The sequence below is a fragment of the Chelonia mydas genome, chromosome 22 (assembly GCF_015237465.2).
Source record: "Chelonia mydas isolate rCheMyd1 chromosome 22, rCheMyd1.pri.v2, whole genome shotgun sequence".
Classification (NCBI taxonomy): Eukaryota; Metazoa; Chordata; order Testudines; family Cheloniidae; genus Chelonia; species Chelonia mydas.
The window spans coordinates 17,677,093-17,696,692 of NC_051262.2; the positions used below are offsets into that span (position 1 = coordinate 17,677,093).

Genomic DNA, 19,600 nt, shown 5'->3' on the forward strand with positions numbered 1-19,600 from the left:
TCTGCCTCTAAGATGCTGTAGGACTGTAGATATGGGCATGCCTGCCAGTATTTCCAGCTGTAGTTCAGATACAGTATAAATGTTGCAAATGGGATTGGTTTGTCTTCAAATATGCTTTGGGAAATTCTCCAAGGACTTGGAAAAGAAGGGAAATTTTCCTTGGAAGGGATACAGCATTTAGAGATTGTCAGACTCTCACTTATACCCCCCAGCCACCTATTAGTCTTTCAGTGCTTCCAACTCCTACGCTGGTTTGGATGATGGAAGGGAGCTGTTGTTTTGTCCTTAGGCAACAACAGTGTTGGACTAACTAACTGGTACCCTTGTCAGGTATGCAGTGGTGCTGCAGATGTGTGCATCCCTCACTCTGGCTTTGCATCCTGGTCTCCCTCCATCCTGTTGAAATGGAGCAAGCAGTGGAGTCCACTTTTCACTAATCTGTTATTCTGTTACCTTTTTACTGCTGCATAGTGAGAGGGACCAGCGCCCCTTCAGTGCTTGCGAAATGGCCGAAGAGAAGTGTTTAAGTTTAAAGAACGCCAGCCAGCAAGATACAGCTGCCCTGGAGCAAAAGGAGGGATCGCTGGATAGTCTGACCAATCCGGAAGAGCCTGCAGCCCCTCACCAGGCGTAAGGGCTCGCATTAAATTCCTCTGGCACTCTGAGCAGGAGAGTTCTTGCTGCCTTGTATGAGGTTCTCGTATGTGACCCTGGCTGAATTTGAAGATGTGGCTTGGTGCTTTCAGCTGAGATTCTCAGTTGGCACTGGGAGAATGAGTGTAAAAACAAGAGCACTTTAGTGTGCAGCTCCTAAGTGCACATGTTCCTAAGGCGCTGTTTTGCTGCCAGTCCTGCAACCAATAACCCAGTGTGTCAATTGTCTGTGTTGGGGAAAATGAAGTAGCTGCTGTTCTTGCCCAGCCACTGGGCCTTAGAGTCCAGGCTTCATGATCTAATTACTGAGAGTTAGAAAATTCAGGTGAGGAGTTAGATCGTCAGGTTCATTCCTAGGCAGTGCAGAAATGATTGAAGCAAGGTTTGCTCACTTCCTGCTTGAAAGACAGCACTTCAGCGTCTCTGTGTGGTTAGAAAGGCCAACCATGCCTGTCTAGTTTTATGCCAGAGAGCTGATTCCTCAAAGTATAATTGCTGAGCACTACTGAGACCAGAGCCACAAGTATCAAATGCATTTAACTGCCATCCGTGAACAGCGGACTACGTCTTGGCTTGTGTTATCTGGTGAGATCGCAGCCCCAGCTGATAGAACTAGAGTCCCCAATAAAGGCCAGTGGCTCATCGCTTACTAAACTGGTGGCCTTTGCAGTCAGGTACCTGCAGTCCTACCACAGCAACAGATCTTGGTGGAAACAATCTTGCAGATTTTTGTGCCTGTACTGAAAAAAACACCAGGTGTAACTGGGCAGAACTGGTGGTGCCCTCACAGGGTACATGCAACTTCGAGACAATCTGTGGTCACTGGTAGGGAAGTGTGAGGGTGTCCCAGTGCAGTGTCCAGGAAAATACCTGCCTTGAAAAACAGAGAACAGTTTGTGTAAATGCTTTTTAAAAAAAGAAAATGGAGGTGGGGAAGGGGGGAAATAATGACCAGGAGCTTGGAGTGCTGTCCAGCTCAGGACGATGAGCAGCACCTGTTTTCTTTGGGCGTTGTTACATGTAGCGTTGACATGGGCAATGCACTGGGAAGTGGTACGGCGGTATGAGGAGTGCATGATTTATCTATAGCCCCAAGGGCCCGCCCCTACGCAGCTCGCTTTCTCTGTAGTGACTGCACCCTTTTTCTGGTGCTACGGACATCGCTGAATTCCCTGTTCCCCAGCAGCCTCTGCCTCAGTTCAGCGGTGTCGGAGCGTGCCAAGGCCTACAGCTTTCGATCTCACCACCTGGGAAGCAGAATTTTATTTTTTACCGAGAGCAGTGCAGTTTTTTTTTTCCCCTTGAGCCTCTTTCAGGCCTCATAACTTTGCTGCCCTTTGAAAAAGCTGAATTAAAAACAGATTGGTTTCTGTTGAATTTTTAGAGACCCTATTGCTTTCTGTTACTGGAGGCCAGCAAGCTTCCAGCACATTTATATTGCTGATTCAGGAAAATACTGGCCCATAGGTAGCGTGTTTGTTTGAGCCAGACACTGGTTGGTTTGCTTTAGCTGGGGAAGGGGTGAAGCTGGCTACGTAAAATAACCGGTCCCCAATCCCGCAGTCCTGGTATAAGCAATGCTCCCATGGCAGGCAATGTGAGTGCGTGCAGAATCAGGTGACGAGACGAATGAAGAGAAGGCCGAGCTCTCTCTGAAAATGGAGGTGCCGTGGAAAGAGCGCCGTTTTTGTGCATGTTACTTGCGTATTTAAAGAACCCCGGCTTTGAGCTGGTGGGCTCAAGCGGCTTTATGACTGAATTACATTTTCTTTTTAAACTCTTGACTCTTTCTCTGTTTTCCTTCCCCCCCTCTTTCTTTTTCTGCCCCCATGATTGCTGTTCACCAGAATATTTGTGGGGAAGCCTCAGCTTTTCCCTGTTATAAGCAGACTTCCTTCTGACTCATGCCACACTCGCCTTCCTTTAACTCTAAACATGAGCCCACTTCATGGGCTGTGAGCTCATCTATGGAAAAGAGGGAGAGCCAGACTTTCCAAAGACACTGGCTGCTGGGTTCTTTCGAACACGTGGCCACACAAGCATGTGTTGTCATAACACGTGGCCTTTCTGCATTAGCACAGTGGGAAGGTGCTGCTGCTGGAACTGGTGGAAGCTCACATCACCCAGACACCAGTGCTCCCCCAGCTTGAAGAGGTGAAAGAGAAACTCTTCTCCCTTGCCCTCTTCTGCACAAGCTTGAGGACCAGGGGGTCCTTGTGAAGATCAGCAAATTCAGGCGGTGGCTGGATGAGAAGGGGAGAGCCCCTTGCCTCCATTCCCCCAATGTAGGTAGTCACATCAGAAGCCCCGCAGCTGTGGGAGGATGGTTCAGGGAGAAAAGCAGTCACTTAGGTATCCTCTGTGTCCAGAGGCTGATCTTTACCCCTTCCACCAAGGAGGCTGTGCTGTGTGTCAGTTCGAGAAGCTGAGGCATGAAGAGGGGAAGCTGCTTTCCTAGGTCACTCAGCATGGAAGCAGCAAAGCCAAGACTAGAGCCCAACTCTCCTGAGCCCCAGTCGTGTTTGGTTTAATGGTTTCTTTAGAGGCATTACTGTGGTGCTGTGCCCAGTGATAGCTGAGCAGTGTGTCCTTGCTGCTTCCCAAGCAAGAAAGCTGCTTTTGGTCACAATCCAGGCCGAGCTGAGAAAGGGTATGCAGGAGCTTTTTCATCCCTCTCTCTGTGTAATGGTTGTCTCAATGCATTCTCATTCCGCTTGAGTGAAGAAGCCTGAGTTTCAGAGCCCCCAAGCTTCCTCTGAGGTCCTCACCTCGAGTGTCCTCCCAGGGTTATAGATAAATCACTGACTAGTTATTACCTGTACCAGGGACTTTGCTGCCCAAGCAAACCAGATTAGATCTCGGGGCATGGCAGAGACCTGGAAGAACATTGAGGTGTTTCCCCTACCCTTGTCTGAATTAGTCTGGCACTTTGGTTAATCATCTTCTGCCTGTAACTGTTCTCTGTAGAACTGGTGCAGCCTGGTCAAACCTGCTTGTTTTCTAATGTCCCCTGTGACCTGAGGCCTCCTCCCACAGTGTCACCTGGCCAGTGAGAGGGAGGGCTGGCATTGCATCATGAACTGGCAAGGAACCCACTGTGTGCTTTGTGGTTGGGGGATCGGGGGTCTTTTTGCAGAACCCTAATGGCTGGAGCAGCTCACTGGCTAGAGCTAACTTTGCCAACCTCGTGTATAGGTTACCGAACTGGAGGGTCAAGGTTTTGCATTCATGGGCGTTTCTCTTTGTTCTTGTTTTCTTGTGGCCCCCTGTCACAAGGTGGCCCATTTAGGTGAAGGTCCAGCTGCCCTGTGCCCGCTCAGGTGCTCTCAGTTTGGCCAATTTAGAAGGCAAGGCAGCACCTGGGGCTATAAAGGATCAGGGTGAATCAGAGAGGGAGGAGGTCCTCGAAGAGAGTTGTAGGAGGTTCCTGGAGGAAAGCTGAAGGCAGGAGAGGGGTTTGCCAGTTGGCCTCCCCAAGGCTGAGACAAGGGCTGGAGTGCTGGTGCTGAAGGCAGCAAAAAAAGCAGAGGGCCTGCTCACTTCTAAGCCAAAGAGTTACAGCTGAGGGCCATGGAGGAGCTTACCCACTGACATCTCCACACTGGAGAGCTGGACCCAGGGGACCAGTGAGGGGGCCAAGGGGCGCGATGGGCGGTCCCTGGTGCGGATGATCTCCCAGCAGAGAGGCTGAGGGGTTCTCACTGGGAAGAGTGCATTGCAGTCCAGCTGTCCGGGCAGGAGGACAGGAGAGGATCGGAGAAGAACCTGGGTGTGGTGGAAGACGGTAGAGTGCAGTAAGTCCTAAGTCAATGGACTAGCTATTGTGGGACTTTAAGGACTACTTGCACTGGAGGTGACAAACGGTCTGCCTTTTGGGGTGTTTGTTACGGACTGTTTGTACGATGTTTTAGTAATAAACTGGCGCCCAGGAGGGGTATTTCTGAGGCAAGAGAGTTTGTGTGGCGTTACTGGGGACCGTGAAGGAGGGAAGCTGAGGCAGGCATGCCTGTTTGGTTGTGGCCTGCCACAGGAGGGCGCCTGGGGCCGCCTTATGAAGCCATGTGTTCCACCTGGAGTTCTGCTTACTTACTCCCTGCTGCCTGATCCGACTGTGAGGCTTATCCACTGCTCGGTTTCCTGCTTACGCTAGAGGTATTCCGTGTGTCTGTTTTTCACAACAGAATAATTGTTCCCCAGAGGTTACTCTGTTATTCTGCCCATTCAGCCGAGACCTTTCTGGCCTATATGGAAACAAAAGGCAGCTGCCAAATCCTGCTCCTCTACGTGAGCCATTCTCCGAGCCCTGGCCAAATGGGCCCGTAGAACATACGTTGTCATACTCTAGTCGCTGCATAGACTGCAGCTTAGAGCCTTTGGCCTTTCAGAGTGAGCCCATTGTTCTCCAGGCCGGGCTGAGACTCTGCCTCTTCCCTTGTCTGTTTGCCAGTAGTGCCTGGAAGCTCCAGTTGCGGCTGCATGGTCACCAAGCGCTTTCCCCCCGGCCTGACTCTCGTGCACTGGGGTCCTGGCACATCTTGCAAGCGAAGTGGTGATGGGCCAGTACAGAACAGGAGTAGGCGACAAGCAAGGAATACCTAGATGCTACTGGAGGAGGGGTCCTTCCCTGCCTCCGTATTGGATTCAGTCCGTGGTACTTGGGGACTCTTGCTGGAGGGGCTGTCTTTGGAAGGAAATATAAAACTCATGCCCTGGCTGCATGTCCTTTATACTTGTCGAGGGCTCTTTCTGGAAGCGTTGCGGTATTAACCCTGGTGCGCTGCTGGTTAAATTCCAGCTTGGTAATGACATGCTGCCTCCCTGAATTCCCCCTGCTGACCCAACTGGATACAGGGCAAGTGGTATAATCGCCAACAGAGAGTTGGGTGGGAGCTTGATGTGAGAATGGCTCAGTTCTCCAGTCGTGCTGAGAGGAATATCAAGAGGATAAGTTGTATGGCGAAGCGCATTCCATCTCTTCTCCCGTCTCGGTGCTTGCACCCACCTACACCACTCTTCTTCATCGCTTGTCCTGCACAGCTGGTCAGCAGCAGCTGTGCTCCAGTCCAGAGGTGGCTACATACCAGTGGTGGTGGCAGTGATTTCTGGGAATCCCCTCCCTACCTCACCAAGGTGTGTTGAGGGGTGCTTAGCTGGCATTTGTACATGGCTTTGAGATCCTTGCAGTGTAGGTGGAGTGGTACTGTTCTCATTGCATTAGCCAGTTCTCTGTTATCCTGTTTTCAAGACAGCTTTATTTTTTTTTTCTGGCAGACAACTTGGGGAGGAAATCAAGCAAGTGGTGTCCTTGAACTGGCTTTCCGCAGAATCCCTGGAGGAAGTAGCCAAGGAGCAGGAGCTGGAGCAAGAAAAAATGCGTTTACTGCAAGCAAAGGAGGAGAAGGTTCAGCGATTTCAGGAGGAGTTGAGGCAAGAGGAGGAGGAAGAAGCTCAAGTGCTTCATCAGCAAAAAGAAAAGTCCCTCCGGTAATTTCCTTTCATACTCTAACGCCTCCCCTCCAAAACCTTCCCCTGCTGTGACTCATTGCTGGAGACCCCACGCTTGTGCTGTACCACACTCTGCCATCCCTGTGATCTTGAGGTGTCTGCGAGCGACTGTCTCTCCTGTGCAAAAGAGACTGGTGCCACTTTGCCAGTGCCTTGGGCACAGGGGGACTGGGCTGGGATTTTTGGGTGGAGACGAGTGAGGGACTCGTTTTGCTTCCTCAGGCTCTGTGCTGTGCATGACAGTCTGTGCATCTCACGGCCAATAGCGTTCCCCCATAAACGCTGCTTATGGACATGATGTAAATCCTTGAAGTGTATGTGCAGAGTGTGCATCTGTGTCTGGATAAAGCTCTTGGTCTTTCCAGCATAGAGCAGGGAGCCTTTTCCTCCTAGTCCAGCAAGAAGAGCTGTGATCTGACACAAATGTAGCTTTCAGCATATGCACCTGTCTCTCAGGTTGTAAACCTGGGTAAAGTGTCCTTCTCTGTGCTCAATGGTTTACAGCATGGCAGATGTTCAAGCCTAGGCTAAGTGACGGTGATGGAATTGGAAATTGGATCCTCAGGGCACATGGGGTTACTCCAGGAGTGCCACATGCTGAATTCCCAGGTACTTCAGAACAAGGCTTTTAGGAGTGGGGAATGTGGCCAGTTAAATGTCAAAGCCCGGTCAGGCTGCCTGGGCTTGAAGGTTACCCAGGGAAGTGAACCTTGTCAGAAGCTTCAGGTTCTCTGTTTAAAACTTTCAGTGGTGCTTCTGCACCCGGCCTCTGGGTTGTGTCTGTGCTGGTTCTGTTAAACATGCTCCTCGCAGGGTGCTGAGCAGGCCAAGTAGCATCTTCATGGGCAGTGCTGTGGGGAATCTGAGAAATGTCAGGCCGGAAGGCACCTCAAGAGACCATTGAGTGCAGTCCCCTGCTCTGAGGCAGGACCAAGTGAATCTTCTAGACCGTCCCTGACAGGTGTTTGTCCAGCTTGTTCTTAAAAACCTCCAGTGACGGGGATTCCACAACCTGCCTTGAAGCCTAACTCCCCTTCGAGTTAGATGGCTTTTCCCAATATCTAATCTATATCTCCCTTGCTGCAGATTAACCGACTACTTCTTGCCCTGCCTTCAGTGGACATGGAGAACCACTGATCCCTGCCCTCTTTAGAGCAGCCCTTAGTGTATTTGAAGACAGTTCCCAGGTCCCCCTCAGTTGTCTGTGCTCAAGACTAAACGTGCCCCGTTTTTTTTCCCCTTTCCTTGTAGGTCAGATTTTCTAAACCTTTTATCATGTTTGTTGCTCTCCTCGAACTCTCTCCATATTACTCACTTTTTTCTTAAAGCGCAGTGCCGAGAACTGGACACGGCACTCCAGCTGAGGCCTCGTCAGTGCCTAGTCGAGGGGCAGTCACCTCCTGTGTCCCGTGTGACATTCCCTATTAACACACCTGAGAACATTAGCCTGTTTGGTAACTTATGACGCTTTCTGAGGGTGCCCGGGACTGTGAGTTACCCTGTTACCACCCCCCCGTCTGCTTCCCCCCCCCCACTCAGTGAGACAGGCTGTCTTGTGGCTGCTCCCTGATGCTGACAGCCGTTCAGTCACTTAAGCACTCTCCTCTGGGCTCTGCCAGCCCTTGGTGTGCTCCGCTCTCTGAACTCCCCAGAATCATCCCCCTGTAGTGTCCAGCCCCATCCCAGTAATGAGCAGGTTTGCTGTTCCTAAGGGAGCTGTACACACGTAACGGATTCAGCAGAGTATCTGCTCCTATGTAACAGCACAGTACTGTACTCTACTTATAGTGAAAACAAGTAGGGTTATTAACAAAGGTTAAGATTTAAGAGATAGTGAGCAAAGACAATAAGAACAGCAAGTTCCTTTTAAAACAAAAGGTACAACACGTTTCTTAGCATCTACACGTAACTTTCAGTCGGCTAAAATCCTCGTCTAAAGCAATTTCTCACCTATTGCAACCTCCCAGTGTCACTAGCCATCATGGCCAGGATCCATCTTTCACAAATGCAGAAAGTGCTGTCCTGTTCTCCTCAGTGATGGATAACAAAATGTCGTCTTTGTCTTCCTCTTATACCTCCAAAGTTCATTTTCTTTATACCCCAGAGAGCGAACAACCCCTGGGGTTTGGTCTCTGGTGTTTTGCCCATCCCTCTGTTTACTCCATATGCAGATTTGGCCTACCATGTTTAATTTACATTTGTCTGAGACTCATTGCCTATCTGGAAGAAACCTGTTTGTGAGCTCTGCCTTAATCCAAAATGCTTGCAGCCCTGCCCTGCTTGCCATAGTCCACAAACTTTAAGTGTACTCTCTATGCCATTATCCAAATCATTTATGAAGATACTGAATAGAAATGGATCCAGGACAGATCCCTGTGGAACTCCATTCAGTATGCCTTTCCAGCTTGTGTGTGAACCATTGATGACTAGTCTGGGAGCAATCTTCTAGGCAGTTGTGCACCCACTTTACAGTGGATTTGTCTAGGCCAGTGGTTCTCAACCAGGGGTCTGGGGCCCCCTAGGGGGCCTCAAGCAGGTTTCAGGGGAGCCTCCAAGCAGGGCCAGCATTAGACGCGCTGGGGCCCAGGGCAGAACACCAGGTCCCTGAGCCCCGTCAGCTGCGGCTGAAGCCTGAGCAATGTAGCTTCATGGGAGCTCGTGTGGCAATGAGCCTCAGGCAATTGCCCTGATTGCGACCCCCTAACACCGGCCCTGGCTTTTATATGCAGAAAACCAGTTATTGTGGCACACGTGGGCATGGAGTTGTTATAGCATGTTGGCGGGGCCCTCAGAAAGAGGTTGAGAACCCTTGTCTAGGCTATTTCTCTAGTTTGTTTATGAGAAGGTCATGTGAGACAGTATCAGAAACTTTACTGAAGTCAAGATATATGACCTGTACTGCTTCTCCCATATCCACAGGCTTGTTACCATGTCAAAGAAGGCTATTAGGTTGGTTTCACATGACTTATTCTTGACAAATCCATGCTGACTGTTACTTATCACCTCATTTTCTTCTAAGTGCTGACAAATAGAAAGTTTTTGATTATTTGCTCCATTATCTTTCTGGGTACAGAAGTTAAGCTGACTGGCCTATGATTCCCCGGTTTGTCCTTATTCCCCTTTTTATAGATAGATGCTACAGTTGTCCAGTCCTCCGGCATCTTTCCTGTCCTCCACAAGTTCTCAAAGATAATTGCTAATGGCTCAGAGATCTCTTTGCCAATTCCTGAAATATTCTAGGATGTATTTCATCAGGCCCAGCTGATTTGAAGACATCTAATTTGTCTAAGTAATTCTCAATTTGTTCCTTTCCTATTTTAGTCTCAGGTCCTACCCTTTTTACTCTGATATTTCCTGTGTTATCTGACCACTGCTAACTTTGGGTGAAAGCTGAAACAAAAATGTAATTTAAGACTTTGGTCATTGCTGCGTTTTCTGTTGTTGTCTTTCCTCCTCATTTAGTGATGGGCCTACCCTGTTCCTGGTCTTCCTTTGCTTCCCAGCATTGTAAAATGCTTTCTTGTTACCCTTTATATTCCTAGCTGTTTTAATCTCATTTTGTGCCTTGGCCTTTCTTATCTTGTCCCTAAACGCTTGTGGTGTTTTGTTTTATATTCAGAATTTGCAATTTGACCTATTTTCCACTTTGCGTATGACTCCTTTTTTTGAAATGCAAGTCATTGAAGATCTCCTGGTTTAGTCAGGGTGGTTTCTTACCATACTTCCTATTTTTTCCTTTGCATTGGTACAGTTTGCTCTTGTGCCCTTAATAATGGCTCTCTAAAAAACTGCCAACTCTCCTGAACTCTTTTTTTTTTCCCCTTCGACTTGCTTCCAGTGGGATTTTACCTACCAATTCTCTGCACTTCAAGAAGGCAGACTTTATCAAATTCATTGTATTTATTCTGCTATTTCCCCTCCTACCATTCCTTGGAATCATAAACTATATTGTTTCGTGATCAGTTTCACTCAAGCTGCCTTCCACCCTCACATTCACAACTAGTTCCTCCTTGTTTGTCAGAATCAAATCCAGAACAGCCTCTCCTCTGATCACTTCCTCCACCTCTTGTTGATTTCAGACCAAGTCTCCAATTTGTCAGCATCCTTTTGGAATTCTCATCCTGCCATCAAAAGTGCTTGAAACGCCCTCCCAGCTTGATGTCATCCGTACATTTTATAAGCATACTCTCCCCTCCATTATTCAAGTCATTAGTGAAAATAGTGATTAGTGGACCCAGAACTGACCCCTGTGGAACCCCACTAGATACACCCTCCCAGCTGGATAGTGAACCAGAGGTAACTACTCTTGGAGTAGTCTTTCAACGAGTCTTGCACCCGCCTAGTAGTAATTTCACCTAGACCACATTTCCCTAGTTCGTTTATGAGAATATCACATGGGACTGTGTCAAAAGCTATACCAAAATCAAAATATCACATCTACAGCTTCCCGCTCCTTCCCCTCTGACCCTCCCCCGCCATTCACTAAGTTAGTAACCCTGTCAAAAAAGGAAATTAGGTTGGTCTAGCATGATTAGTTCTTGACAAATCCATGCTGGCTATTCCTTGTAACCCTATTATCCTCTCGGTGCTCATAAATTGATTGTTTAATAATTTGTTGTTGGAGGAGTGGAAGATGGAGCACCCAGAGGAGATGGGGAGAGAAGCCAAGGAACAAGACAAGGGATTTGTAGTAGAAGGGGTGCCTGGAAGCAGCATAAAAAGAGTTTGTTGCGAGAACACAAAGCCCAGGTTGCTGCTAATGGATCCAGCCAGCCATCTGGGGACATCTTTTCATTTTCAGCTTTCACAGCACTACGTGACGTTATTGAAAAAAGAGCTCCTGTCGCAGGAATTTCCTGTTGGATCCAGGGACACACTACCCCACCCCGGGCCTTGGATTCTTTAGGCTATTTTGAAAGAGTGCTGCAGAACTTTGAACGCTCCCAGGTTCTTTTGTGCCCAGGAGCCAAATTTTAATGCATAAGGACAACAAATGGGACTCCAATTCTTGGGAGAGCTTCAGACAGGCTGATAACACCTACAGGAGCCAGCATCTGATCTATGGGTCTCAGAGGGAAGCTGGTTAAGGTTGTTAAAACCTCTGAATCTCTCTTCCTGCTGCTGGTCATGCAGGTCTCTTAAAGAGGAGCTGGCGAAGGCTTCTGAGGAGGAAGAGCTGCGGATGAGAGAGGAAGAGGTCGAGAAACTCTCAAAGCTACGAGCCCAAATCCGCTCAGAGACTGAGACAGAAAAGGAGAAAATAAGGTGAAAAATTCAGAGCAAGCTGTGTAAAGCTGTGGGTGTGAGCCTTCCCTTTACTCCCTGTAAATAGAAACCCGGCCCGCTATCAGGCAGCAGAGTGGCCACACTTACAAATGTGCAGTTACTGTAGATGATGCCCTGGCTAACTAGATGGTTTAATCTCAGTATTGACAGGGTTCCCTTATAGTAAGTACTGGGGAATACTCATAACACTGCAAACATTGAGGTAAATGTATCTGTTTATGTGTGGCAAAACTGGCCAGCTTTCTTGGTGCCCCTTGTACTTTCTAAAGCAGAAGAGGTCAGTGGGTATGGAAATGAGCAATAGCAACATCATATAGGAGGATGTCTTTGTAATGTGTATCTTCTGATTTCTTTTGGATGGCTCAGCCTGTCCAAGTATGTCTACATAGCCAACAAAACAAAAAGAAAAGGAGTACTTGTGGCACCTTAGAGACTAACCAATTTATTTGAGCATAAGCTTTCGTGAGCTACAGCTCACTTCATCGGATGCATACTGTGGAAAGTGTAGAAGATCTTTTTATACACACAAAGCATGAAAAAATACCTCCCCCCACCCCACTCTCCTGCTGGTAATAGCTTATCTAAAGTGATCACTCTCCTTACAATGTGTATGATGATCAAATTGGGCCATTTCCAGCAGAAATCCAGGTGTCCTCCCCCCTCCCCCCCCCACACAAACCCACTCTCCTGTTGGTAATAGCTTATCTAAAGTGACCACTCTCCTTACAATGTGTATGATAATCAAGGTGGGCCATTTCCAGCACAAATCCAAGGTTTGACCCAACACTCTCACAAATCTTGGGAGACAGGCCAGTCCTTGCCTACAGACAGCCCCCAACCTGAAGCAAATACTCACCAGCAACCACATACCACACAACAGAACCACTAACCCAGGAACCTATCCTTGCAACAAAGCCTGTTGCCAACTGTGCCCACGTATCTATTCAGGGGACACCATCACAGGGCCTAATAACATCAGCCACACTGTCAGAGGCTCGTTCACCTGCACATCCACCAATGTGATATATGCCATCATGTGCCAGCAATGCCCCTCAGCCATGTACATTGGTCAAACTGGACAGTCTCTACGTAAAAGAATAAATGGACACAAATGAGATGTCAAGAATTATAACATTCATAAACCAGTCGGAGAACACTTCAATCTCTCTGGTCACGCGATTACAGACATGAAAGTTGCGATATTACAAAAAAAAAAACTTCAAATCCAGACTCCAGCGAGAGACTGTTGAATTGGAATTCATTTGCAAATTGGATACAATTAACTTAGGCTTGAATAGAGACTGGGAGTGGCTAAGTCATTATGCAAGGTAACCTATTTTCCCTTGTTTTTTCCTACCCCCCCCGACGTTCTTGTGAAACCCTGGATTTGTGCTGGAAATGGCCCACCTTGATTATCCGATGAAGTGAGCTATAGCTCACAAAAGCTTATGCTCAAATAAATTGGTTAGTCTCTAAGGTGCCACAAGTACTCCTTTTCTTTTTGCAAATACACACTAACATGGCCGTTACTCTAAAACAAAACAAAAAGGTCGTGTGGCAGAGGGTCTCGGCACCCGGGCTGCAGCCCAACCTTGAATGTCTACACTGCTCTTTTCAGCCTCACAGCATGGCCCGACTCAACTGACCTCGACTCTGAGACTCCCTGCTGCTGCTTTACCCCCTCCCTCCCACAGAGACATCTCTTTTGATGACCTGGGGGCTGTGAATGAACCCCCCCCCACCCCCACCCCCGCACAAGTGAGTTGCACTGTCCCTTGTGATTAGGATGCTTGAGGAGATGGTTGGATTGAGTAGACCTCTTCTCTAGCTCTTTGAGGGGCATCAAGACTAATGAGAGTTGGAGGAGACAGGCAAGGGCAGGAACTGAAAAAACAGGAGCACAATTTTCATCTCTACTCTTTATATACATAGAGAGAGGCGCGCGCACACACACACACCCCCTGTATTAAATGTAGACTACAAATAGTCTAATAGCTGCCTTTGTTCTTTGCCATGCTGCCTAATTATCCATTGTCAAGGCATACATTCTAGGTAACACATTACTTGACTCATGTTTGAGAACCCGAGTTTTTGCTTTTGTTCATGTCTTTAGGCTTGCAATTTGCACTTGTACCATGTATTCGTATTGGATGCTAAATGAAATGCAGTATTGCAATATGACTGACCTACTTACCTGTGTCGCCTTACCGCTTATCACAAATCTACCAGGGCTGAGCAAGAGGCTGCATTGCAAAAGCTGAGAGAGGAATGGGAGTCCCTTCAGAAGGTGGAGAGGGAGAGCTTGGAGGAGAGGAAGAAGCGTGTTTTGGAGATGCTGAAGGTGGAAGTGGAGGAAGCGCAGCAGAGAGAAGCGACAGAGCTGGAACAGGAGAAGGAGCGAGTCCTGAATGAGTTAAAGGAGAGATTAGAAAGAGAAAGAAAAGAGGTGAAACTCACATTTTTACCAGGCAGAGTCAAAACTGAGAAGGCTTGTATTGTATTGCCAACCCCGTGAGATCAAATAGCACCTGCATGAGACTGGGCAATAGTTTTCTATAAATGCTGATACTACAAAGTGCTGGGGAACGTAATGGAGATGCTTCTAATCGTTTCCTACCGAATGCATGGTCCTTGGGGCAGATGCCCAGGCGATGAACCACCTTATAATCTCAAAGACTCCCTGGTTTCAAGACCTATTGTTCTTTACGTTTGGTAAGAGGTGCATCCTGGGTCGGGCAGAAATCCTTGCCTGCAGCTGGGCCAGGTGAAGACTGACTGTACCTGTGAGAGCTGTGTGAGTAGCCGCAGGGTGTAGGCTGGGGGAGAGTAATTGGTTAGGGGTGTCGGGAATCTCTCATGCATTCTGTGATGCACCAAACGTGCTTGTGGGCTCTAAGCACTATAACTGGAAATAGTGGGATAATGCTTAGCCTGCATAGCTGCACAAGCTGAGTAATGGTGAGACGTCTCTGACTGGAACAGTCTTGAAAGAAGTGGGTGGAAACCCCCTTGATGTTGAAAAATCAGCCTGGAGAATACATTGTGGTATTGGAAGGACTAGGCCTGACCTAGTCAGTCTCTTCCCATCTCTGATAGCTTCGATTCTAAATAACAGATCTCTGCTTTCAAGTGTATGGTTTTAGTGAGGCTTTTGGCCCAGTCCCATATGACATTCTCATAAACAAGGGAAATGTGGCCTGTGTGAAATTACTAGAAGGTGGGTGCACAACTAGTTGAAAGATTGTACTCAAAGAGTAGTTACCAATGGTTTGCTGTCAAACTGGGGACACACGTGTGGCCAGGCCCTGGAGGGCTCTGTCCTGGGTCTGCTACTCGTCAATATTTTCATGAATGACTTGGATAATAGAGTGGAGAAAATGCTTATAAAATCTGAGGCTGACATGAAGCTGGGAGGGGCTGCTAGCGCTTGGGAGGACAGGGTTAGAATGCAAAACAACCATGACAAATTGGGGAATTGCTCCGAATTCAAGAAGATGAAATTCAATAGACAAGTACAAAGTATTACACCTAGGAAGAAAAAATCAAATGCCCATCTACAAAATGGCCAGGTGGTAGCACTGCTGAAAAGGATTTGGAGGTTATAATGGATCACAGACTGAATACGCGTCAGCGAGGGGATGCAGTAGTCAAAAAGGCTAATTTCATTCTAGAGTGTAGTAACAGGAGTGTTGAAGGTAAGACACGGGAGCTGCGAGTCCTAGTCATGAGTTCTGTTTACATGGGCAAACGGATTCAGATGAAATGAACCCTCGCCTGGCCAAAGCTAGCCATTCTCCCCAGATCTGGATATGCCCTCCCTCTGTGTGTCCCCCAGAAGGCTCAGGCAGCCATTGAAATTAAGGGTGCTACTGTGACAGGCTCTTTATTAGGTCCACCTGTGCTCATTAACAGCCTTGATGGGAGCTGACAGAGGGCAGCTCTAGAGGAAGCCAAAGGGGAGCAGGAAAGGGCTAGTGGAAGCGGTGGCAGAGAGCTAGGAGGCCCAGGCAGGGCAGAAGACTGGGAAGCTGTAGCTAGCTTGAGGAAGCATCTGCAGGGAGCAGCACCGGCTCCTGCACATCGTAAAGGGACTGTTTGAATGATAACTCAGCTCTGGGAAGGAAGGCTAGGAACTCCTGTCTCGAGGAGAGAGAACTGTTTTGAATTCTGAAACCAGTAGCCAGATGGGTGAAGCTGGTGTGCAGTATTAATCTGTGTAAGGCCTAAATAAACTGAACCCCAGAAAAGGAGTATTTTAATTATGACTGGAGTGTTATGGTGAGTTATCGAGGAACTCCGTGTGAGAAGGGAAACTCAGGCCACTAGAGGGATGGTGGAAACTCTGTTACCATCCCCATAGGGTTTGTTTTTTTTAAAAAGAGAACTAGTCCCTTGTAGCCAATGCGCTATTCCAATAGTGTGTCTCATTGGTGGCAGTAAATTCAGGACACTCCAGATACCTTGAGTGCAGCTCAGATTGGAAAGGGTATGAGCCTTGCTTGTTCTCAAAGGTTGTGTATAAATTGCTGATTGAAACAGGGCATTTGTACATCACCTTCACATGAAATGGGGTTTTTCAAGCAGGACTTTGTTGACTCTCCTGCAGGCTGCAGAAGTGCTAGAGAAGCAGTTTGCAGCTGAGCTCCAGGAGCTAAAATCTACAGCAGAAGAGAAACACCACAAGGTAAAAGCCAGTGTTGCTAAAACTTATAATAAATCTGTAATAATTCTGCACTTAATAGCTTCCCAAAATGTCATTGGTGCAGTTTCTTCCACCCCCAAAAGGTGATTCTTATCTGGATCAGCACTTGGGCATGCTCCAGTCAGGGAGAGGCGAGCCTGAGTACACTGATTTTTGCCATGCTGTATACAGTGGGGTGGCCATATCTGAAGGCCAAAATGACTCCCTGGTTTCTTTTGTGGCAGGTTGTTTCCAGCCTCCGGAAGCAAATAGCAGAGGCCCAGAGGAGTGAGGAGGCCCAGCTGCACGAGGAATTGGAGAGAGCAGAGCAAAAAGTGCAGCAAAAAATGTATCGAGTAGCAGAGTTTGAGCGAGAGGTGATTACTTTTGTGCAACAGCCTTGGAGGTCGATTCCCCTCTCTTGCCCCTCCCCCGCATATGCATGCTTAGCCGTGGTTGTGAGAGCTTGGTTTAAAGTCTTCCTATCTCGTGGTGGAGAGGTATGCCATAGATCAGGTAAGATCCATACCACCTGCAGACTGAGTTTCTTACCTCTATGCTTACCCCTGCACCACCAGCCGGACAATGAGTGCACCAGGGCTGCCCTAATCTCACCGCTGAGATGCTTCAGCGTTGCTGGAGCAGCAGTGCATGTTGGGAATTGCTGCTTTGGGGGGGAATCGTGCCTTACCGTGATGTAATGCGGTCTGCCTCTGTGACCACTGCAGCTCAGTGAGCTCATGAAAGAGAAACGCCAGGAAGTGGAGAAAGACCATGACCGGAAAATGGAGAGGATGAAAGAGGAGCATCAGGAAATCCTGGCGAGGATTCAGGATCAGTACGAAGAGGAGGTAATGCTGCTGAGAGCCACAGTCAGCCTGTAGATGACCTTAGCGATTGGCTCATTGTCCCAGAAATAGTTACCAGGAGCCCCATAGTGACAGTCCAGATCTGCCCCTCGTACAGCAAGTCTAAGGGTTGGAACCATGCCGGGTGGTCGATGGCCAAGCCAGTCTTTTTCCATTGAGCAGCAGTATCACAAGCTGGAACGAGTCTAGGGCCAAGGCTCTGAAGGAAAGTGTCCTGGATGACCTGCCAGAATGGGTGTGCCTCCTTTGTGTCTACACCTGACTTGTGCATTCACACGTGGATTTTTGCACAAGAAACAAGTGCACAGTTCTTTGCAGATGCATCTGTTGTGCCTCCATCAGAAAACTTGGCCTTGAATATCTGTATGCCTCCAGTTTCAGATTACAGAATCACTAATGGGCATGTGTAGAACTGTGTGCTCCCTAGGCAATGGAAAGGTGATTTCCTCTTTCTCTGACCTGTTTCTCTGCGTTGCCTTGCCTGTAAAAGATTGTGGTCTGATCCAATTAATCCGTCTGCTTCCCAGACTGTTCGGTGGTGGGTTGCTTGCCCACAGGGTGGGGGAGAGAGTGTGTGCATGTCCGTGAGGGTGGTGGGAGAGAGAGCACATATGCCTGTGATGTTGCTATAGACCTCTACTCCTCTGCTTGCTCTTCTTTCTTGGTTTTGCATCTGGGAGGAGAGAAAGCAAAGAGCCAAGAAGCTCGAGGTGCTGAAAGGGGAGCTGGAGCGCCTGAGACAGCTCCATGATGGGGAGCTGCGGGCTTTGCAGAAACAGCTGGATGAGCAGCTCAGTGACTTGCGGCAGAGCCACAAGGCGAAGGTGAGTGGTAACTTCCATTTCTACCATAGCTACGCTCTGCCTGGAATAGACCATGGTCTCTGGCTCCATGAGTATGTGCACTGCTCTCAGGAGACCAGCCTGTCACAAGGTCCAGTTTTCAGAGATCGTTGCTGTTTTAACTTGTGGTGAAGTTTGGTTCAGCAAACCCCTCATGTCAGGCTCCTTGTTCTGCACAGGAACGAAAAGTCCAGGAGTTGGAAATGGAACTCGAAATGCGAGCAAAAGATGCCAAGGCCAGATGTGCTCAGCTGAATCACCAGGTGAGTCAGTCCTACAGGACATTTTGAAAGTTTCCTAACTGGCACTTCTCATCTCCCCCTATTCCTTGTTGGGGGGACTGGTCAGTGTGCCTAATGGCACCCATTAAAGTCACAGGAAGAACTGGGGAGCAGAACTGGGTCAGTGCTGAATGCCCCTGGAAATCCCAGCCTCCATGTATCATGCCCCTCTTTATCAGAGCCAGTGCCTTGGGCTTTCAGCCTTGCTTTGGGGGAATACTTGTGTAGGGTAAGGGGCCGCGCAAAGCCTGGTGTCATGCAAGTATGTCATTCTCAGCGTCACTTTTGATTTCGGACCGTGTCCTATTCCCCACCTGTACTGCAGGGCAAAACTAACAAGCAATTTCTGGCTTTTGGAAAGCAAAATGGGCTCTCTTCAGTGTGAGAGAGAGAGAAGGCCTTCCCGTTGACCTGGCAGAAATCTCTGGCTATGTGTCCTTGGCTGGCAAAAACCTGAAGTCCTGGATTGTTATAAAGGCTATAGATACCTCTGCTTCTATTATCTCTCGATTTGATAAACAATATTTGAGAGAGGATGCTTATGAAAGGAAGGGAAGGGAACTGAGCAGTGCTGGAGGTGGAAAGCTGTGTGGCTGCAGGACAGTAAGATGCTACACTATGGGGAATTCTTCCATGTCTGTGTAGCTGAGCAGGGCAGTCTGCTCTTCCCACAAGCAACAGCAGGTTTCAGGCTCCATGCTTGCTGAAGCCCTGGGAAATGGAGCATTGGGACATTCTGAAGGGCTTGTGTTGATTAGCCAGCCCTGCTCTCAGTGCCATGGAACGTAGTTGGTGTCGTGGGGCCAGGCACACAAAGGAGGGAGCTACCCAAACAGCACTGTTTAATTTCACATTCAAAATACTGGGGAAAGGTCAAAATGAATGGGGAGAGATCAGTGAAAGAGTGGAAACATTGCTGAAGTATTTCCCAGTGGCCTTGAAAGCTGGGGCTGTGTCATGCCGAGACTTGACCCCAAGACCAACAGTGTTCTAGAGTCAACTTGCTTCTGTGCCTTGTGTCATGATGCTCCAGCATTCACTGGTTTGCTCTTCACTTCTCTATGCAGGAAGAGGCCATGAGAAAGAAAAGGCAGCAGCTTCTGGATGAAGAGAAACAAACTGAGCTGCAGAGAAATGTACGTATGCTCCAGCTCTCGGAAGGAGCTGCTGCCCAATCATTCGCTCTATGCGTGAAACACTAGAGCAGATCAGCACAGTGGCTTTAAAAAGAAGCTCAGAAATAACTCTTGAGTCCTAGATCTGAACACCTCCCTTACAGTTCTGCTTCAGAAAGGAGCGCTGTATTGTTGGCAGACTGATTAGCTGGGAGTGCATTTCATCATGGTGCAAAGGGAGAGGTTACTGCACATGGCTCTGCTTTATGGAGAACAGGGTTTGCTTGTCCGGACCCACGTGCTCCTTGCCAGGAATGAGGAGGCTAACTACTGCATCTGTTGCTTTTTAATCTCACTGGGTTGTGAA

At 48.3% G+C, this 19,600-nt stretch overlaps 1 protein-coding gene across 31 annotated transcripts in view; it reads left to right on the forward strand.

Annotated features, from left to right (window-relative positions):
• The window catches only part of CEP164 (centrosomal protein 164), a 111,979-nt gene that overhangs the window by 42,415 nt on the left and 49,964 nt on the right, over nucleotides 1–19,600 (forward strand). For 25 of the 31 annotated variants that reach the window (XR_006287087.1, XR_006287089.1, XR_006287088.1 and 22 more), the window contains 10 exons: nucleotides 472–630; nucleotides 5,926–6,138; nucleotides 11,293–11,424; nucleotides 13,675–13,891; nucleotides 16,052–16,129; nucleotides 16,372–16,503; nucleotides 16,855–16,977; nucleotides 17,676–17,819; nucleotides 18,017–18,100; nucleotides 19,186–19,254. Coding sequence is in view for 26 of the 31 variants with exons in the window: in XM_043534220.1 (XP_043390155.1) it covers nucleotides 472–630; nucleotides 5,926–6,138; nucleotides 11,293–11,424; nucleotides 13,675–13,891; nucleotides 16,052–16,129; nucleotides 16,372–16,503; nucleotides 16,855–16,977; nucleotides 17,676–17,819; nucleotides 18,017–18,100; nucleotides 19,186–19,254 (1,351 nt within the window). In the remaining 5 variants the exon portion in view is untranslated. The remainder of the gene's footprint in view (nucleotides 1–471; nucleotides 631–5,925; nucleotides 6,139–11,292; nucleotides 11,425–13,674; nucleotides 13,892–16,051; nucleotides 16,130–16,371; nucleotides 16,504–16,854; nucleotides 16,978–17,675; nucleotides 17,820–18,016; nucleotides 18,101–19,185; nucleotides 19,255–19,600) is intronic. The other 6 variants (XM_043534214.1, XM_043534223.1, XM_043534213.1 and 3 more) reach the window with 1 other exon arrangement.